The 19,737-nt window shown below is 42.2% G+C and overlaps 1 protein-coding gene across 1 annotated transcript in view; it reads left to right on the plus strand.

Annotated features, from left to right (window-relative positions):
- Window positions 1–1,371: 1,371 nt before the first annotated feature.
- LOC104683304 (netrin-4-like) overlaps window positions 1,372–19,737 on the plus strand; it is a 46,464-nt gene continuing 28,098 nt past the window's right edge. The window contains exons 1-3 of the mRNA XM_039559143.1: window positions 1,372–1,463; window positions 1,584–2,807; window positions 8,922–9,463. Coding sequence (XP_039415077.1) covers window positions 2,741–2,807; window positions 8,922–9,463 — 609 coding nt within the window. The 5' untranslated portion in view covers window positions 1,372–1,463; window positions 1,584–2,740. The remainder of the gene's footprint in view (window positions 1,464–1,583; window positions 2,808–8,921; window positions 9,464–19,737) is intronic.

Genomic DNA, 19,737 nt, shown 5'->3' on the forward strand with positions numbered 1-19,737 from the left:
TAGCACTGGTAGTGGATTTCTCAAGACAGGCAATAATTGGGAGGAATAATGAAGGCTTTCAGTCCTGTGTCACTTTTATACCCTACAGCCAACAACAACTAGAAAGTTTTGAGGTACTGCCATCCAGGCATCACAGGTAAATAAATGTACTTAACTTTGATTTTCCACTTAACAGTGCAACATGAACTTTGCTCTCCATTCTGGCTTGTTGCTTAAATTATACAGAAGCTTCTTGACCTTTATTACATCCACTGAACTACAAGTGCCACATTTTAAGCCTGGTGAAATTAACTGGGCAAAGCATTTCAATTAGAAATGAGTCTAAAACCTGTGAATGAAAAAATACAGCATTTCCCCACAAAGGCAGCAATCAACAAGCAGTGACAACAAAGCACAATTATTAAATGACAGCCTCTCATTAATGTCAGATCTGCTGTAGCTCTAGGACATCCTGCATATCCCAAGCTCCCAGTGAAGATGCTCAAGTTGAAAGAACTCAGAGCATCCCAGGGGAGCTGAGCACACAGTAGACTCAGACCATCTGAAGGATAATGTCATTTACAGCAGGAGAATTTTGTTTTGTAATTATACAGTATTTTAGCTGCTTTCAAACAAAAGGCAAAGACAGAAAGGAGACAGAAAAGCCTCTATATTTTAAAGTTTTCTGTTGAGTTTTCCTATTAAAAACATGCAAAAAAAAAAAAAAAGGAAGGGTAAAGTGAGAAAATTCTACCCCAAAATCTGGCTAGATAACCCTGCCTTACATAAACATTCCCACCCCAAAGGGAAATAAACCTTTCCTTATTCTTCTTTGTGTGATCTACAGTCTTCAAATCCCTTTAAGGTCTGACCCTGCACACACAGGCGCACAAGGATAACCTTGTCTGCATTTGCACTCCCATCAGACCTGCTTCCCCCATGACATCAGCAGAAGTTAATGGCGTTATACTGGTGAAAAACCTGAAGAAAGAGAGAATGAAAATGTGGGGAACTCACACCCTGAATTAGGTTTTTTTCTAGGGCTGGACCCTTTCACCCCCTGATTGCTGCATGCTGGATTCTCTCCGTGTCCCTGTGTTTGTGTTAGAGTTACCGAACGCGGTTCAGGGATTCTGCCAGCGCAGACAGCCCAGCTCGGGGCAGCCACCAGTCCCCTCGCTGCCCGGCTTGTCCCAGCTCCTGGCGTGGCTGTGGAGTGACACCGGAGCGAGAGGCCGCCGGCACCGAGCGAGCCTCGGGCAGCCCGCGGTGCCCGGGGTGCCGGGGCAGGTGTCGTGTGCCGGCCGGGCTGGCAGAGGGTGCTGCAGGACAGACGGACGCGGGCGCGCCCCCGCCTGCGCGCACACACGGACACGCGCAGGGACACACGCACGCACACCCAGCCCGGCTGCGGGAGGAGAGGATGCGGCTGGAAAACAACGCGCGCAGCTGAGCCCAGCCAGGACCAGCCCAGCCGAGAGGAGGTGCGGAACCGACCTTAAAAAAAAAAAAAATAAATAAAGGCAGAAAAAAAGATTTAAAAAAAAAAAGGCACATATAAAATCCAGGGAAAAGATCACATGTTTTAATAATCCCCTTTGCAGCCAAACGGGACCAGAGAGGAGGCGAACTGAGGAGAAGTGGCCGGTTAGGACGGAGAGATGTGCTAGAGGCTGAAGGGAGCAGAGACAAAACTTGCAGATAACTAACCCACCCTCGGGAGGGCAGGACCCCCCGCCCTGAGCCCTGCTGTAGCAGGAGGGAGGAAGGGTTCTCCAGCCCCCTCTCCCTTTCCCCGCTCTGCTCTGGGCGCCGGGCACTGCGCCTCCATCCCGGGAGCGCAGCCCTGGCCGCGCCTGCCCCTGCCGGGAGCCGCAGCCCCGTGTCGCGGCAGGAGCCGGTCCGGCAGCACACACCGGGGATTGCCCGGGCACCGGCCCCGGAGAGCTGGCGCTGGGTTTGTTTTCCGCTCCCCTGGCGCTCGCTGTGTGAAGCAAATCCCTTGGAGGTGGGGGAGAAGCGGCTTCCGTGACAGCGGAGGGAGGAGGGAAATTAAATAAAATAAAACAAACCAAAATAAAAAGAGAGAAGAGCCAAGAAAGCACTTGCTTCTCATCATCTCTCAGGGACCAAAGCCAGCTCTGTTCTTCTTATGACCCCATGCTGCAGGGAGCAAAGGGAGAGAAGGTACTGGGGGGCACCTCCTAACAAAGCAGGGTTCAGGCTGCCCGGACCCCCTCACCACCGCGGGGAGCAGGAGGCTGCGGGAGGTGCGACGGGGTGGAGAAGGCTGCCAGGGCGAACCCGGGCACAGCAGAGCCGAAGCTCCACCAAAAGCAAGGAGCAGAAATGAAAGTTTCGAAATAGCATCCAAACAAGCGCCAAGGACCGGACCGAGCAGAGCTCCCCGCCTCGCATCAGCCCCCGATGGTGCATCCGAGGGGCTGCGTCAGAGATGTGAACGTCCCCTGCCCGCTGCATGGAGAGGGGTAAAGGCACAGAAACCCCTCGTTATTTATTTATTTATTGGAAGCAATGTATGGGTGACACCCAGAAGGCATCTGAGCACTGAAAAAAACCAAACCACCTCTGAACCTAAACGAGAATAAGAAGAATGAGACAGCAGCCTTGACCTCCTACACTGAGAGGAAGGTGAGCAGAAAGAAAGAAAGAAAATACAGAAAAGCCATGCAAGCACCAAACCTGTAGATTACTGCAGGTCTTTTTTGCTTCACTGAGGACAAATATTTTACTGACAGCCATGCAGCATAAAGGCATCATGCTGATTGTGTTCTTCGAATATTTTATTTCTGGACATGGGGAAGCAGGTAAGCAAAATAAATCAATATTGCTATTCTGAAACAATTTATCCTAAATTTAACAAGGGGAAAGGGGATAGAAATCAGGTTTGTTTGTGGAAAAAAAATTGTGTCAACATATTTATTTTAGATTGATTTTTACAAGGAATCTATATTAGTCAATATATACCAATGCTTCTCATTCCCTGCAATACCCAGCTTTATAGCTCAGTCTCCTTCCAAAGACTTAGCATAGGATGTACAGGTTCATACATCCTTAAAAGAAAGGAGTATGTCATTTTTGCAAACAAAAGAAAAGTAAGAGAGAAAGAAAGAAGTAGATGTAGTGAGATATTCTGGATGTTTGTTTTGAGGTTGAAACACTGCCTTCCCAGGCAGGACAAGAGTGAAATGACAACATCCTTGGAAAGCATCAGTGTAGGAATCGGAATTATTCTCTGTTAACTTAATATTGCATCATTAAAAATCAGAGACACTGTTTAGGAAATCTTAACTCAATAGTTAACATGCAGAGGACAGGATTAAATTAGCATTAAAGAAAAATGGATTAAAACAGAAAGAGGAGCTGATTAGTTGTGCGTATATATGTGGGTGTACAACTCAACATATATAGAAATAATACAGCTGTAATGACATTTACATGGGGTTCTGAAAATACCTGGATTATGATGAAGACAAATTCCTTAAAGGAAAGGAAGCAAAACATTATATTTTTTTTCTTTCTGTTGTGGTTTAATAACTCTTTAAATTTAAAGAGGATGAATTAAAAGAATCAGGTCATAAAAATAAAAATAATTATTGATGAAACAATAGTACACCCTTGGTGACTTTTCCTTTGAGACACTGTCTTGGAATCTCTCTTCCTGTACAGGAAAGTATATCAGTGGTTTAAATTTCACCTGTGTGCTCAGAGCATTAGGACAGGAACAACACTCTTCACGCAGTGATTTGAAAGTGATTGAAGGGCTCAGCTATCCTGCAAGTTCCAGTGAAGGCAGAGGCAGATCAAGTGGATTGAGCTCAGATTATTCCCTAGCTAGAATCCCTCTGATAACAGACAGCAGATTTCCATAACTGCAAGAGTTATTTTCTTAAAAACTGAAAACAGCTCACAAATTTACCATCCTGTCATATTAGCCAGTAACTCATTGGGGGAAAAGGCTGTCTGTCACAACTTGACAGGGAATGAGGGGAGGGAGTGCATGTGCCTTAATTCTCTTAGTGTCTTATTCTGGGCATTCACCAATTCCCCAGGCTAGGATATAGGCTCCCTATAGGATACATATGTCTACACGCAGCACAGAAAGGTCACAGAGATCTCTTGGAAAGTTGCTGACACTGTTGCAGAAGGCAGCCTGTTACAGACCAGCCTAAATTTGCTCTGCATCCAATTCACTAAGTGAAAATTAATCTTCAAGGAAACAAAGCTCCCAGCTGGCTGCTTGGAAAGTGAATTTGCAGGGAGGGAGTGTGTTCTGTTTGGAGCTAAACTCACTCAGAATACTAGTGTAGGACACAGTGAATAGCAGCAAAATAATTGGATATTGAAGGTGATGCTGCTAAGGATTCAATGTCCCTTTAAATAAATATTTGGTGCTTGAATAAAAGATTGCACAAACTATTAGCCTGTGAAAGCACAGGGGTTACCTGTTAATTTTTGATTCTTTATTTAGAGCTGAGACACATACAGAGAAGTATGTTTTTGGCATACTTCATTAGCCTATGAGGAATACAAGGCACATCATATTTGTGGGGAGTGCAACATTTGCCTCCTGCCATCTCTGTGCAGAGAAGACAGTCTGTGTTGTCAAGATTGACTCCTTAGATCTTTAAACATAATGGGGTAAAAAAACTCAAACAAAAAACCAAACAAACACCTTACTTATTAGGCTGGAGCAGTCAGCTTGGGTTTATACTGTAAGATGTGACACTTGGACAATTCTTCTTCCCCTTGTCTGACCCAGGTGGAGGGCATTATTCCCCTCAAATAAACTCTGCAGTGATCTGAAAACTCCTGCATGAGGGACGCTTAGTGAAACTGTCAACAGCTTGGGCTCTTGCTTCAGCCCCAGACCTCCCCATGCAAGCAGCACCTGGGCCAGCTCTCATGCCAGTGAGAGCCCTGAAAAAGAAGGTGTGATGTGGTCAAAAATGGCCATTTCTACCAGCAAGCTTAAAATCAGTTGCAAGACCTGACTATTAGCAGGGCTTCGTTTCATCTGGTCTGAGGTTACTCAGCTCATCTCCAAATGAAGGTGTTGGAGCCCACTGCTGCTCCAAGAGGGATGTGAACAGGCAGACTGCAACTGGACATGATGGAAGGGAGCCCCAGCTTGGGATCTTATTCTTCTGTCCATGCCTCAAGCTGTGGAGGCAGCTTGGTTTCACAGCACTGAATTCTGAATTTCACCTCTGAGGTATTTTGGTGGCTGGCTCATTAGCTCCAGTTATCAGGACTATTTTAGTGCAGAAATACACCAGGCTTCTCTTAAGGGGATAAAGACCTGCCAGACTTACAGCATGTTGGCCCCAGAAAAACCAAAGTGTTGTGCAGCTGTTAAAACCAGAGTTAAAGGGTAAAATTTCTAGGTCTGACTAAGAAAAACTTGAGCAACTTAAGTCCCCAGGGTGCTTAGTTTAGAATAACACAAGGTTTTGGTTATTAAGAAAAAAGTTAAATAGATATATAATAAGTGAAATCCAGGTTGGACATATATGGTGAAACTCCTCCATTAAACACACAGCAGAAGATGCTCAAAGGTTTTGCTCTTTCTGAGATACATGAAGTTTACTGTCCTGACTCACTGCAGGATATTTGAACACACAAAATCATAAATCTGCATATGGAAAAGAAATAAAAATTCCAATTCAAATCATTCAGAAAATATTAGGCATCTTTCCAGTTACATCAGCAGGCTTTGGATGAGTTGCCATATGACCTTTCTTCTGTTGAGTATCCAATGGAGGGTGGAAGAAAAAATGGAAAAAAAATGGAACCTGTTTTTAGTTAATGTCTACAATGTTTTAGTGCACTACAAGATTGTGAAGTAAGAGCTCTCCATTTGAAATGGTGTCCCAAGAATATCAATAGTATGACCTCCCTTGAATGGTGTGATTCCCTAACCATCAGATAACACCATTGTTATAACACCATGTGCCATTGACCTGCCACTTTGTGGCACAGCTCTGAGGGACCAGAAAACAAACAAATAAATTAATCATACCATTTATGGAGCCAAGCCACCCTCCATGGAGTAAAAGCTAATCAACTTCATAATAACATGCAGTGCCCATGCGTAATCAAACTGTTTAATTCTCTATGAATTATTCAGTGAGTCCTCCTGGCAGTTGGGGTAAGTTGTGTGTTCGCCTGGCTGCTGTTTCTCTCCTGCAGCAGTCTCCCCTTGCTGTCCAGACTCAACATTTCTTGTTGTTTCCACAGAACCAGTGACTGATGGACAGGCTGCACTATCCTTGTGGCCAAGCAATGTTCTGCCAATTGATTTCTTTAAATACAAACCTTTTCATCGACTGCACATTTTGTTTTCCAATCTCTCTTCTCTCAAACTCCCTTCTGTTAATTTGCACTTTGTTCTTCTCCCATTTTCCTAATGACACAGCAGTTCAGACAGGAACTGTTTATTGATGTTGCTGCATTAGCAGGCAAAGCAGACAAACCTTCTTGTGACTGCTGTCCAGGAGAACAAACATCTTTCTTTTCAAGGTTCAGGAAAAAAACCAGCTAAAAATTCAATACAAAGCTAATAGCCCATTTATGGGAAATACAAAAAGCAGCCATTCCCTTTAAAAAATGTTTCCTTTTCTGCTTTCTCACATTCTTGTCTGCAAAGCTCCTCCTTATACAACTTCTTTAATTTAGAACTCCAGCATCCCATTTCTTTTGTGAAAGCTTTATTGGCATAATCCATCAATAGAGATGGACTTTCTTTTAATTACATGGTATATTTATACATAATCATCCATAATCCAATAGCATTTGTAACATGGATCCATTAATAATCAAAACTAAGTAACCTGACTCTTAGTCAGAACTAATGCTTGTTCAAAGCTCAGTTGTAAGACCAGTCCCACTGAAATTCTCTGGAGGCAAAGATGACACATTTGTGCAGCACTGAGCAAAATCAGTTAATACCGAATCTACTTTAGACAGAGAAATTGCCTGCCTTATTTCCAGGAGTTTTTACCAAGCAGTTTGGGCATGAACCTAAATGCCACTTGAAAAGACATTCTTGAGGTGTGCACTTGTAGCTCATTATATGTTTGCTTACTTCTGGTGGTGCTAAGAATCACCTGCTCGGCTGAAGGTGGGGAGCACAGAATGGAACCAACAGAGCCAAAAATCCCCACCTTCATTCCTCTCCAGATGGTTCTGCAGCTCCTCATGTCTGTGCTGGCACAGGGAGTGGTGGTGGGACCGGGGAGGGGCACTTCCATTCCTTTGATGTGAGGCCAGGGCTGTTGGGTGCACTTGTAGTCCAGGCACTGCTGCCCTCTGAGCTCTGCCAGGCTCCTGGAACTGACTTCACTGCGGTACTAAAAGAAAATCGCCAGCCAACACACTTCAAATCACCTTGAAGGTGGCTTCCACCTGTTTCTAGGAGCAGACAAGAGCATTTGTGGATGATCTGCTTCCTTGCTTTCTGAAGTTTTAGACTACCTTACCCTGTACATAAGCTAAAATGGCACAAACCATTGGTCAATGGGATTCAGTGGACATGCAATAACTATTTTGCATCCTACCCCTGGAATGCAAAATGCATGAGGTGTTTCCCAAAACAATGTTCATGTCTGACCTTTCTTTCCTGGCCTATGCAGAGATGTCACTGAGGAACTAAGGACAGAACCAACTCAGAAGCAAAACCGTGCAAGCTGGACACATTTTTTCACTTTAAACTTTCCTTTTGGAAGGAGGGATGTCCATTTCATTCAACAACATTTATAATCTGAGTACTTTTATAAGGCTGATTTGGAGACCCCTTTCTTTGACCTAACTTGATTTTTAAACTAATTTTACCTGAGCAAAGGCTGAATATAAATGGAGTAGGGATTTTAAAAATTGTCCTAGAATGTTGAAGTTATGGCTGACCTTTGAACTGCTCCTAGATTACCCAGGGTTTACGGTCACCCTATGTTTCATTGGAAGGGTCATTTCCTGTAGGACCTAAATCCAGTCATCTGACTTGTGACCTCTTGGATTAGATTTATGACCTTGCAAGGTCAGTTTTTAACTCCTTCTAGAGTGTTAAATTGCAAAGAGGACATTGCATGTCATTAGAAATGCAGTTTTCTCCAGCGCAGTAATAAGGTTTTGGAATGACCTTTAATTCCAGTTCACAAGACACTACTGATTTTCAAAGAACATTAGGACTTTGTAGTTATCCCTACCTTTTCTTAATTTGGAAATAAGTAAATATATACACTGTAGATACCAAAAATTTTTCAGTATTTGCAAACTCGGCAAACAGAATTTAATCACCTACCTCCATATCAAGGTATTTAAACAAAAGAGAAACTTGATTTTCAGCTCCTACAAATTAATAACTCCACCTGATCTTATTAGAAGCAGTATAAACTCAACACTCAGCTATAGAAATACAGGCTTTCTTTATGTGTTCATACATGTAATTAGTGTCTGTAACCTGTTGGGCAGGAATCATCTCTTTTCTTAATGTATGTAGAGCATCCAGTCCAGTTTGACTTTGTTCTCTGATAACTATGAAAATAAAGAAATTGAATAGATTCAGTCCTTCAATATGGAACTTTACTAGAGTGAAAATAAAAACCACAAGATTTCTCTGGTTAACCATAAAATTCAATAGACGGGCACAACTGCATTTTCAACAGCAATCAAAGTTAAGCACCATAAGCATGAGTTTTTCTAAAGATCAGTTTCTGAGTTAGGCACCAAACACAAGGACTAGATTTATTGAGACACTACCCCAGAATTTGGTGTGAAAAGATGAAGCAGCTCTCCTTCAAATGTGTTCTCTTGGTTGTCAGTCCCCAGAGGAGGGCTCCAAGCATTTGTGCTGTCACCTGCGTTACACCCTGAGAACAACTTGAGAAGTTCTACTTGCTGTGTTTCTTTTCCCTGTCCTTCAGATCGCCCAAGGCCACGAGCCTTCCGCTGCAATGGCCATGCCTGCAACCCTCCCGTGGGAAACCTGGCCACAGGAAGGACACCAGTGACCACCACCACGTGTGGTCAGAACAGCACAGAGCTGTACTGCTTCTACCCAGACCAGAACCTCCTCCACCACTTCTCCCCCAGCTGTGGGCAGCCCCGCTGCACCAAATGCAACGCCAACCAGCCCAATAACTCTCACCTCCCTGCTGACATGACAGATGATTTCTTTGCAAACCCCATCTCCTGGTGGCAGTCTGCCCAAGGGGTACACAGGGAAGAAATCCAACTGGACTTTGAAACAGAATTCTACCTGACCCACGTCATTGCTGTGTTCAAGTCACCTCGCCCGGCTGCGATGGTGTTGGAAAGATCCCAGGATTATGGGCAGACTTGGAGGCCCTACAAGTATTTCTCTGTCAACTGCACAGCTACTTTTGGGCTCCAGGATGATGTCATTGAGGAAGGCTCCATGTGCACTTCCAGGTATTCAGATGCAGTGCCCTGCACCAGAGGAGAGGTAAGCAGTAATTGAGGTTTGGACTAAGTTTAATGTCAAACTGCTCAAGACTGCCAGAAACCAGAGAGTGTATTCTCAAAGAGATACTGTGCATATAAATTAAGAAAGGTAGCCCATCCTTAAAGGCTTTGTGTTAAGCAAATAAAGGGGAAGAAGAGAAATTATATATCAATGATAGAAATGTTTTAACAAATTTCTTTTATGAGAGCTCACAGGATAATATTAACATCACTAATTTTACACTGCAGATGCCCAAAGCTAAACTAGAATTCTAACAAAGTAGATGTAGGGAAATACACATCTGTAGAGTCTGATTTATCCAAACCATTTTCACTTTAGGATGACATGAACTGCATGACCTTTCTTTTTCTTCTCCATATAGCAGGTCTTAGATTATTGGCTGACTCTTAAATACATCATTCCTCTAAGTTCAATGTTTTCTTGCTTTCACTTTTCTTGCTGGTGGTGACTATGGCTGATTGTATCAAGCCATAGGCTTCAGAAACGAAACTGCTTGGAATCAGGAAGCGAGCAGCCAGGCTTCACTATTCAACAGTGGGAAAAGCCCTCCTTTGGTATGAATATCCTGATTTGTTATTAAACACATGCAAAAGAGTGGTTTTTAAATAAACGTACAATTACTCTGATAAATTCCTCTGACAAGAACATTAACTACTGATTAGACTCTTTTCATTCATCAATCTTGAAACAGTTCAGATGGGAAAGACCATAAACATCATCAGTATCATTTTACAGAGAAGGCAAAGGCACAAAGCAAGATTATAAGATATTCCTATAGTCACAACAGAGGCTTGAGTCTTTTCATTTCCTTGCACTTCCTTCTCTCTTCCTCAGAGAAGTCACAATCTTTTTGGTTTCCATGTCTGGAAGTGGTCAGCAGATTCAGCAGTAACACTTTGCTGAAAGTTAAGCTTAGGTGTGAGGTGAATGGTCCAGATAGGCTTCCAAAAACCCAGTGTTTTAGCAGTGCACTTTGGAATGCACATGAGAAGAAACTCAGGTACTACACCTGAGGCAGGGACACAGCAGTAGGGAGAGACTGAATTCATCTATGTGTAACAGGCTAAGAAGCATCTCTGCATATTAGAAATCTGAAACGACTAAACAGTCTTACTTCTGGAGTAGTAATTCTGCTGGTCAGTTATGATTCATTTCATGTCAAAGTCAAATGCAAGTCAAATACATCCAAATGTCTTCTGTAGAGAGGTTACAGTTTGCTACGTCAAGAACCTCGGCAAGTAATGTATTTTTCCACTCTTGTGTGCTTTTCCAATCAAAAATCTGGAAGTACTTTGCAAGATCCAGTTAATGATCTTCAGCACACAAACAAGGGTTCTGCTGCCATTTCACAGATGGGAAAAGAGCAGCACAGAAAGGTGAAGTGTTTTGTGGTAAAAGAGGACAATTCTGGTTGAGTGAAGGACAAAATACAGGGTCTGAAGGAAATGCCTTGACCTTAAATACAAAACAGCTCTTCCTTCTCTAGTAGAGTACCCCCTGCACTGTGTTGGCTTTTGTGCTTACTTAACCTTGGGGAATACCATTAAGTCCATGTGCTGCTGCTACAACAAATCTGAGAAGTGGATGGCAGAAAATCAAATAATAAAACATTCATCCAATTCAAGCCTTTGTGATTACAAGTGTCAAAGTGATTCTGTCAATTTGGGCAGCAGCTACACTGAAATGAGTATGTGTGTGCTTAATCAATCTATGTCGTGGTAGTAGATGTCAGAAAACAGTAGTAATAGTAAGAACAGTCCTATATTTACAAGTTACCCTTGCAGATCCCAAATACTTTCATGAACATGAATTGAACACATGCAGAGGTCACCTCCTCCATGGGAGAAATGCTGAAGCTTTAAAGCAGCCCACAGGAATCTGTGGCAACTTAACAGAGGACAAGACAAATACTGTTTCACAGCACATTAACCCAAAAGGATTGTCAAGTTCTGGACAGACTTCACAGAGACCTCTTAATCAATCCATGAAATGTCCCTATGGCAAGGGTGCAGAAGCACCAGGCTTTTCAGGTCAGCAGTATGACACAGCAGATTCTTTTGTGAATTGAAATAAAGGAAGGCAGAGGGCAGCTATTTAAAGTGATACCTGATCAGATTTGCCTGAGTGACACTGCTACTGTTACCACAGGTCTGATGGGAGCTTTGCCCACACACCTCAGAACTGCAATTCTACACCTTATTTTGAAGATGCCACAAATGTCACCAGGGCATGCCCTCAAGCACTGACTCAAGCCACTCTGAAGGCAGCTGACTGAATCCCCACCAGTACTTTCTTCAGTGTTCTCTGCTGCTTTTTCACCTCCACTCTGACCTACTCAGTTACTGATTCTGGCTAAGCCTTGGATTGCTGAGGGGCTCACATCACAAGCTGACAGCACTTCTGAAATGATCAAAACTGTTCCAACTTAAGTGCTAATTAATGTTCTGACATAAATGCCAGTTTTCCTTACTGAGGGGTTTGAAGTTATTTTCACCACACGAGACAGGTTATTCTTGGGTCCTTTTGATTTTGAGAACAGACACAAATTCCTTTTTTAACAGGGCACAAAAGGAATTTAAAAAAAAAAAAAAAAAAAGATGGCTTACTGGGAACACTTAGGTTTAAAACCCGTGCTGGGACACATCATGAAACAAGATTGCAGGTCAACTGGCTTCCAGAACTGAGAATACAGGTGTGAAAGGAGAAGGTGGTAGAGCTGCAGTAACCTACACACATCTGTAAACTGAGATGCATCACAGTCAGCACATTCCAGTCTCCAAGACCACAGAAAGAGTTTCTTTCTGAGAGCAAGGTAAAAAATTGTCAGAAGAGAAAATTTTAGGAGACTAGAATGGAGTAAAAGACATTTGGATGAGTGATGTGACAATGTCACAGCAGAACATAATGTTAAGGCATATCCCTTGTCTCTGGTCGATTGCTCCTTATTTTTCACCTCTGACATGGTCACATGTCTCCATTCCATCTCAGATGACACATGGGAGAGAGAAGGCATTGGGGAACACCTCATATAGAAATGCAAGATTACTCTCTAAAATATCTTTTCCATTTTCCTTTACTCAAGCATATGTTAAATCCCTTACTCCTGTTCAGATCCAGAGTAATTTAGTAGATAGCATCTATCTATCTGAAATCCTAGGATCCTCATCATTAGTTCATAAACTAAAACCAACACCACATTTTTAAGGTCTGTTCATCATCTGTAAGTGCATCTACAGGGAATACTGGCATGGAGTCTTATGAATCAACTGAGACCTTTTTACCCACTTGTCCATCCTTCTGCTCTTCTAACTTAAAAACACTGTACTATATAGCCATGGAGCCTAAAATGAGCCTTCAGGTCAGCTGATAAAAATCAAAACTCTGGCCCAAACAAAAATAGAAATTAACATTGCATCAGACATTAATGTGAGTTGCAGTTCAAACATCATGTGGGGGGAAAGGGACTGAAATGTCTGAATGTGCATCCTGACAGCACGTGCACTCAAGGATCTGAGAGATCAAGAGCACGTTTTTAATAAACTGGAATATCAGGAAATGAAAACAAATGTTCTCCTCCATTGACTAGGATGTTTGCATGAAAGGAAGACATTAGCATGCAAAGTGGGGTGGAACACTGACCTGCTCGTAACCACCAGGCCCACAAGGAGACCCTTCCCCTACTGGGTCTAGCTAGTGGAAAGGAGTTCTGAATCAAAGGCTGGTTCATTTATGTGAGTGTCTGTGTGACAGATGACACCAGTGAAGTGTGATATAATAAACCCATTACTGGAATTCACTGGGGGCTGGAAGAATTGTGTATGCCTGAATTAAGTAACTGGTTTCTATGGCAACATGTTAAGTGTGCCTTGCACAGAAGACCTGTTCATTCTCTGTTTTGTATCCTGTGGTGACCTCTTTAGGGACAGAAGTCCCCAGCAGTGCCTTTTGTCAAAGATGAGTGGACCCTCTTTGTAGCTAAAAGACATTTAATCACTCTTCTAAACACACTCCACACGGTGAATGCCAGACCAAGACAGGTTGTGCTGGATGCAGTTCTGTCTCTTCAAAAGCCACCAGGTTGTTCAGAGAGAAGCCACAGTCAACCCTATGGAAGGTCTTCTGCACTGATACTGAAGCCTCTGCTGCCTTTCTCCATCCACATGGACTTCCTGAGCAACAGCTGTGGCACAGGGGGACCACTTGCACCCAAGCACCAGCCCAGGCCTGGGACAAGGCTCTGGGTGGGATGTATGTGATCCTGTTCCAAGGACCTACACTTTTCGCTGCCTTTTCTCAAGCTTCTCTTTTACTGTATTCATGCCAAACCTTTTGATAAACAAAGAAGTATCCCCTGTGCACACACACACCCCCACATCCCTCATTAAGTGGCAACATCAATAATTCAAGAGGTCACTGGGGCTTCAGTGACTTCTTAGAGTTCTGATCTCGTATGGCAGTGGGGTCATTGGAAAGAAACCTGCTCAGCCCATCACAAGGTTGAATTCCCAATAGCTGAGATTCAAAGACAGGGTCTTGCACTTCAGTGAATTATCCAACAGTCGTCAGGACTGGCCTCTGAAAGTTACATGATGCTCGGGTTATTCCAGCTTCCAGCTGGGTTATTCCAACTTCCATCTGGAAAGGATTCCAGGAGGGATTAGTCACTAGTGTAGGTAAGTGCCTGATTGTTATGACTAGGGCTGTCTGTTCAGCGTTTCATTTAACCCGAACTGCAGAGCAGATAGAATGCAGAAGCAAGTTGAGAGGAAGCAGTTAACACCAGCAGTGTAAACAAGCTGATAGCACTGCCAGGCCCTGCTTCCCTGGAGGAAGAATTAAGGGGCTCAAGGATTTGTCTCTGAAGGGAATTTGAACTGACTGAGACAAGTCCAGCAATCCCATCCCTGGCAAGTGAACTTGAGGAGGGCATCAGGTGTCCTACTCTGACCTGGTTTGCAATGAACCATTTCAGAAACATTTGGAACATTATAAACCAGCCAGAGAGAGAGCAGTGGGGTTTTTTAGCATTGTTTCTGCATTTTCTGCATTTTCTGAACACACAAGGCAGCGGATATCAAATTATTTTTTCTTCTCACCTTGTTTGATAAAAACCTTAGTGGAGTTGCAGCCATTGCTTTTTTTTTCCAAGTCTCAAGTGTGAAAAAAAAAATGGCTGCCTAAAATGCTATGAAACTTAGTAATTTGTTATTGTAATTTCCAAACTCCAGGCAAAAGAACACTTAAATGTTTGCTCTACAGTTGTCCACACATCACTGTCACGGTGAGATTTTACATTTAGCTAAACCTGTTCATGTGTAAGATTTCAGCCAAGACTTAGAGATATAAGTGGCTCCACTTATAAGAAATGGATGTTCTCCCCAGAGAACACAACTTGGTTGATGTGGGTTGACAATGAGGGTGACAGGTTGTTTTAGCTTTCCCTCACAATCCAGCAAACAGTGAAATGAGTCTCCCTGTTCTCAATCCAGTTCCCAGTCAGGCTGCTGCATCTCAGAACTCCTTGTGCTGCCCTTTGCCATTTCACAGCAAGTACCATCCCTCGCAATGAAAAAGGACACTGCACTTTGTGGGAGCCTGGAAATGTTCTCACACCCCCACATAAGGTGCTGTTACATAGAATGGATGGAGTTTTGCCCATCCCCTGTATACAGACTGAAAGCTGAAGGGTTTTCTGTCAAATAATTTAGATTTTATGTTCCAACTACTTCACCTGTCTCATAGAGGATACTGCTTGTCCCTACAACCCTTGCCTTTCTGCATGGATATACATCTGCAGATAACCTGAACCTACAGAATACAATTTGTTTGAGGAAGAGAAAAAGTCTGCATAGCTCTTCAGATTTGCCTAACTTCAATTATGCCATAATCATATTGGCAAAAATGCCTAAATATTAATATTAAAATGCCACACCAGCTGGATTACTGGAATTGCCTCAAAGCAAATGCAAACTGAAGGCACATCAATCCTTTCTGATTTGGAGAATACAGAATGAATTCAAGATGCCACTGTCTTGGTGGTAGCTGCGTTCATCCAGATCAAAGAAATCCAAAAAACCAAAAGCACAATTGCTTCTTTGACAAGCTACCATATTCTATACTGGTTTCTAAGCTTTGTTCTCCGGAAGGACCAAAAAGCAGTGGATCTTGACTAAAAAGCACCATTCCATGAGTTGTCAGAATAGACTTTCTAATGGCTGGAAGAATAGTTAGACTTTGTGCTCCAAACAGTAAATCAGAAAAAAGACTACTTCTTAGTTAAGGCTACTGTACCACAAGATGGAATTCCATCAAATAAATCAGAGGATGTAGGCCACTGGGTAGGAAAAATTCTGAGACAATTGTTTACTGTTCCTTTAAGAACAAAGTCAACTCACATGAAAATCTCTTAATGAAGAGCATTTAGGAGTGATGAGAGCTTTTATTGCAGCTTCCTTCTGATGGACCCAGTATAAGCACACAGACATTTCTGACCTCATTAACCTGATTGTGTGCAACATGATGAACACAGCTTGAGGATGATTTGTAATATCAAATTCTTGTTCTGCATGAGGATCTTCTTTTGTAGGAGGCCACGCATTGGCACTGCCCTCCATTTATGATTCATATTCCTTGACCTTAGGCTATGAGTTTGCAAGGGGGAACATTTGTTGTGTCCACATCTTTTCTGGCTAATACTGGCTGGAAGATCAGGTTAAGAAAACAGAATTAGATGCATCAGGAATGGAGAAGCAAAACCTATGGCAAGAAATCAAAAATCTGAGACACTGTCTCTGAAATGAAGATGATCTCTTGATTGGTGATAAAACAATGTGAGGCTGTGTCAGCTTGTGTATAGCAATACCAGTCATCTAACAGTGGCTGCCTTTTTTAGCTTTGCACACTTACAGCATTTTCCAGACTTCCTTGCTCTTAGGAAGGTCAGGAGAGGACAGGGTAGTGACCATTTTTTTGAGGCGCAGCTGATTGACTTTTGAGAATGAGAATGACAAATATGCGCTCGATGGCAGATATGCAGATAAGCATGAATGTCCTACTCAGCATTCGGCTCCAGTGCCAGCTCCTGATTATAAGAGAAACTCGTGACCCAGGATGTATTTCCACAAAGGGTTAAATTACAGAGGTGCTGAACACCCTCAACTTCCACCCAGTTCAATGGAAAGATTTCCAGGGTGTCCCTAAGCAGACTCAATCACCATCAGATTTTCTTCTGCAGCTGCGCCTATGCTACTTTTATGACAGCTGCATACTGATGTTTAGCGAAACAACTGGGAGATTTCAGGGCAGTCTGATACAGCAAAAAAAGAACAGAGCTTGCTACCAGATAGAGATTTCATCAGATGAGAAATAGCTTTACATTGAAAAACATGGGAAACTCTTTTCAAAGCTTGCATCTTAATTAAAAGAAAACACTTCTTTTTCATTATACTCTCTTTATGTCTTTTACATGAATGTAATGCAAAACTGAAAATTCACACAGTATCTCTGGGAAATGAAAAAATAATATTATTTCTGCCTTTCTGCAAAAGGCAGAAGTCAAATGTCTATCTGTATAGACAGAATTTGCTTCATAGGCTTTCGAATTACAAACCTTGTGAACTGAAATAAAAGGAACAAATAACACAGTGAAAAGGTGGAAAAAGTGGAAAAAGTGGAAAGGTCTCTTCCTACAGCTCATGACTCTAGGAGTTAACTAATACTTAGATCCATTTATAATCTAATCTTTAGTACATTCATGCATCAATGGCTGAGATGGCCAGACTCTTATCTTTTGCCTGTAATTACTAAACTTACATCTATGAACACCCATCTCCAGGAATTCTCATTGAAATTTTCCAGATACAAGTTTATTAATATTCCTCCCATTGCACAAAGTACTTGAATACCCATATCCCATTTTTACGGAAAGAAAACAATACATAAAACTGAGTTTCTACTGAAATCAGTCCAGAACAGCATTAGACCCTAGTACTTGCTGAGCAATTGTGCTGGGGCTATGACCAAATAATTGCATTCCCAACTCTGTATTTTTATTGAAGTGACACCTTTTCCTTTTTTAAAGAAATAAAATTCTTTCCTAAATCATGCAAAATTATCAACCCATACATATCTGTCTCTTAATTTAGGATCTATTTTTCCTTAGGGAAACTATAAACCCGAACACATTTATTTAAAACATAATCATGCATTTATTACACAGAAAAAAAGTTTAGGGAGTTGGTTTTGTTGGGTTATTTATTTATAGTTAAGTTATGCATTTATGCAAAAGTAATTCCTGGCATGTAAGGCGAGATACCAATTCCTTTAAAAAATTTTATCCCAATCTAGAATTACTTGAATCAATACATACAGTAGACTAATGAGGAGAAATTATGGATACTAACATCTTGTTCTTGACAGTAGGGCAAGCTATATGTTAAGGAACCACTTTATGACTGGCACTCTAATGTCAGAAGAAACATTCAATCAAGTATTAAAAATGAGGCAAGAGATGGTGATTACCTTACATGATTTCCTGTGCCCAATAATTTTAACCACCAAAATTTCAAGGAGAATGGGACATCCAGAAGGGACGAGAGAGAGAAATTCCATTTTCCAGTTTTATGCATATGTGAAATAAAACTGCTAAATTGATATAAGTATGAAATAAAACTGCTACCTCTGTGCAAAATGTAGCTCACCTAAACCTACTTCTATTGGCACAACATATCTGCTGATCAAAATGTCTTTGATTTTTACAAAGCTGAGGAAGGTTAATTCCTTACTGGAGGTTGAATCCTAGAAGAACATTTAAGTGCAGCTCCCAGAAGACCTCGCTAGTGTTATGTCACCCAAATCAGATCTTTAACACTTAACAAGACTTGCCTTGGGAGAAATAAGGACAAGCAAATCTAGTCTCACCGGTGAGCTTATTCCAGACAGAAATGTCTAATGAATTAATCATACAAGCAAACTCTTGTACCTCAGCTGGAATGGAATACTGTTTTTGTCTTAAAAGGATGCCACAATCCCTATGGGACTTCCAAGCTATTAATGTCTCTACTCACAAATGATGTTCAGTGTTCTAATGGGGTATGGAAAATGCCAAAGCAACTCCTCTCAAGAGAGGCAAGGCCAGAAATGAAAATATTTGCAAAACAATAAAGCCACAGGAAACCAAACCTTTTTCTAAGCTGTCAAGCAAAGAAATAAGAAACAAAACAGCTTGGTGAAAGCAAGTGGCCCTTTGCTGAGAGAAGAGCCCCTGACAGCTGCTCTTTGCCTAAAGAACTCAGTGCTCTCAGAATGCCAATTAAGACATGGGGAGGACGGATAATTGACTGGAGACCCCAAAATATGAATCCATCTGTTTAAACTTGTCATGCCATGTACAAAATAGGTTTCTAGTAGTGCACAGTATTTTCTTTACAGTTACTATAATACAGTGCAAGACTGTTGCTATCAAGAAGATGTATAGTGCCAGAAAGTAAAATAAACCTTTTGGCCATTATCTGCTGATTTTTTTCAGAGAGACCCAGTGAAAACTCTTGTTCTTCACCTCATTCACCCCTCCTCTCTGTCTCCTTTGAGGAGTCCCATAGCTGTTCACAGCTGGGATCTCTGGCACAGAGATGCGAGGCCTCTTGCCCAGCCTTGTATAAGGAGGTCACTGGCAGGACCAGAGCAGATCCTGCAGAAACCAGTGCTTTGTCAATTACCTTTCTGATGTCTATTTTCTGTAGCAAAGTACCTCTAGCATTTATGTTCTCAAGCCACTTATCTGGTGGCTATCCTCTGGAGATCCATCTGAAAGGAGATACCATTTTTACTAAGCATGTATATTAGAGAAACCATAGACAAGAATGCTAAGTGTGAGAATAGAGCTTGTAAAAGCCAGTGACTAAATAGACCGCTTTACCCTCGATTCCTCTGGTTTATGCCAATTTAAACAGTTTCACAGGGACTTTTAACCATTCTTTGAGATCTCTGAGCTCAGCAGGCTCTGCAGCACTGTTCCACCCAGTTCTCTGCCTTGGTCTTAGTTTAACTGACCACGTGGGAAGGAGATGTGTGTGTCAGTACACAATCAGGCACTCTGGACTCTGAGAGGCACTCCACCTCTGTGTGGTCCACGGGGGACTGGGAAAGAGAGAGGGTTCATAAAATGGTTTCCACTAAAATCTCAGATCATCCTGGATTAGGGGAACTGGACAGATATGGGGATTTGGTCTTTGTCCTGTGAATCCATAAGTAAG

This window comes from Corvus cornix, chromosome 12 (genome assembly GCF_000738735.6).
Source record: "Corvus cornix cornix isolate S_Up_H32 chromosome 12, ASM73873v5, whole genome shotgun sequence".
In the NCBI taxonomy this organism is placed as follows: domain Eukaryota; kingdom Metazoa; phylum Chordata; class Aves; order Passeriformes; family Corvidae; genus Corvus; species Corvus cornix.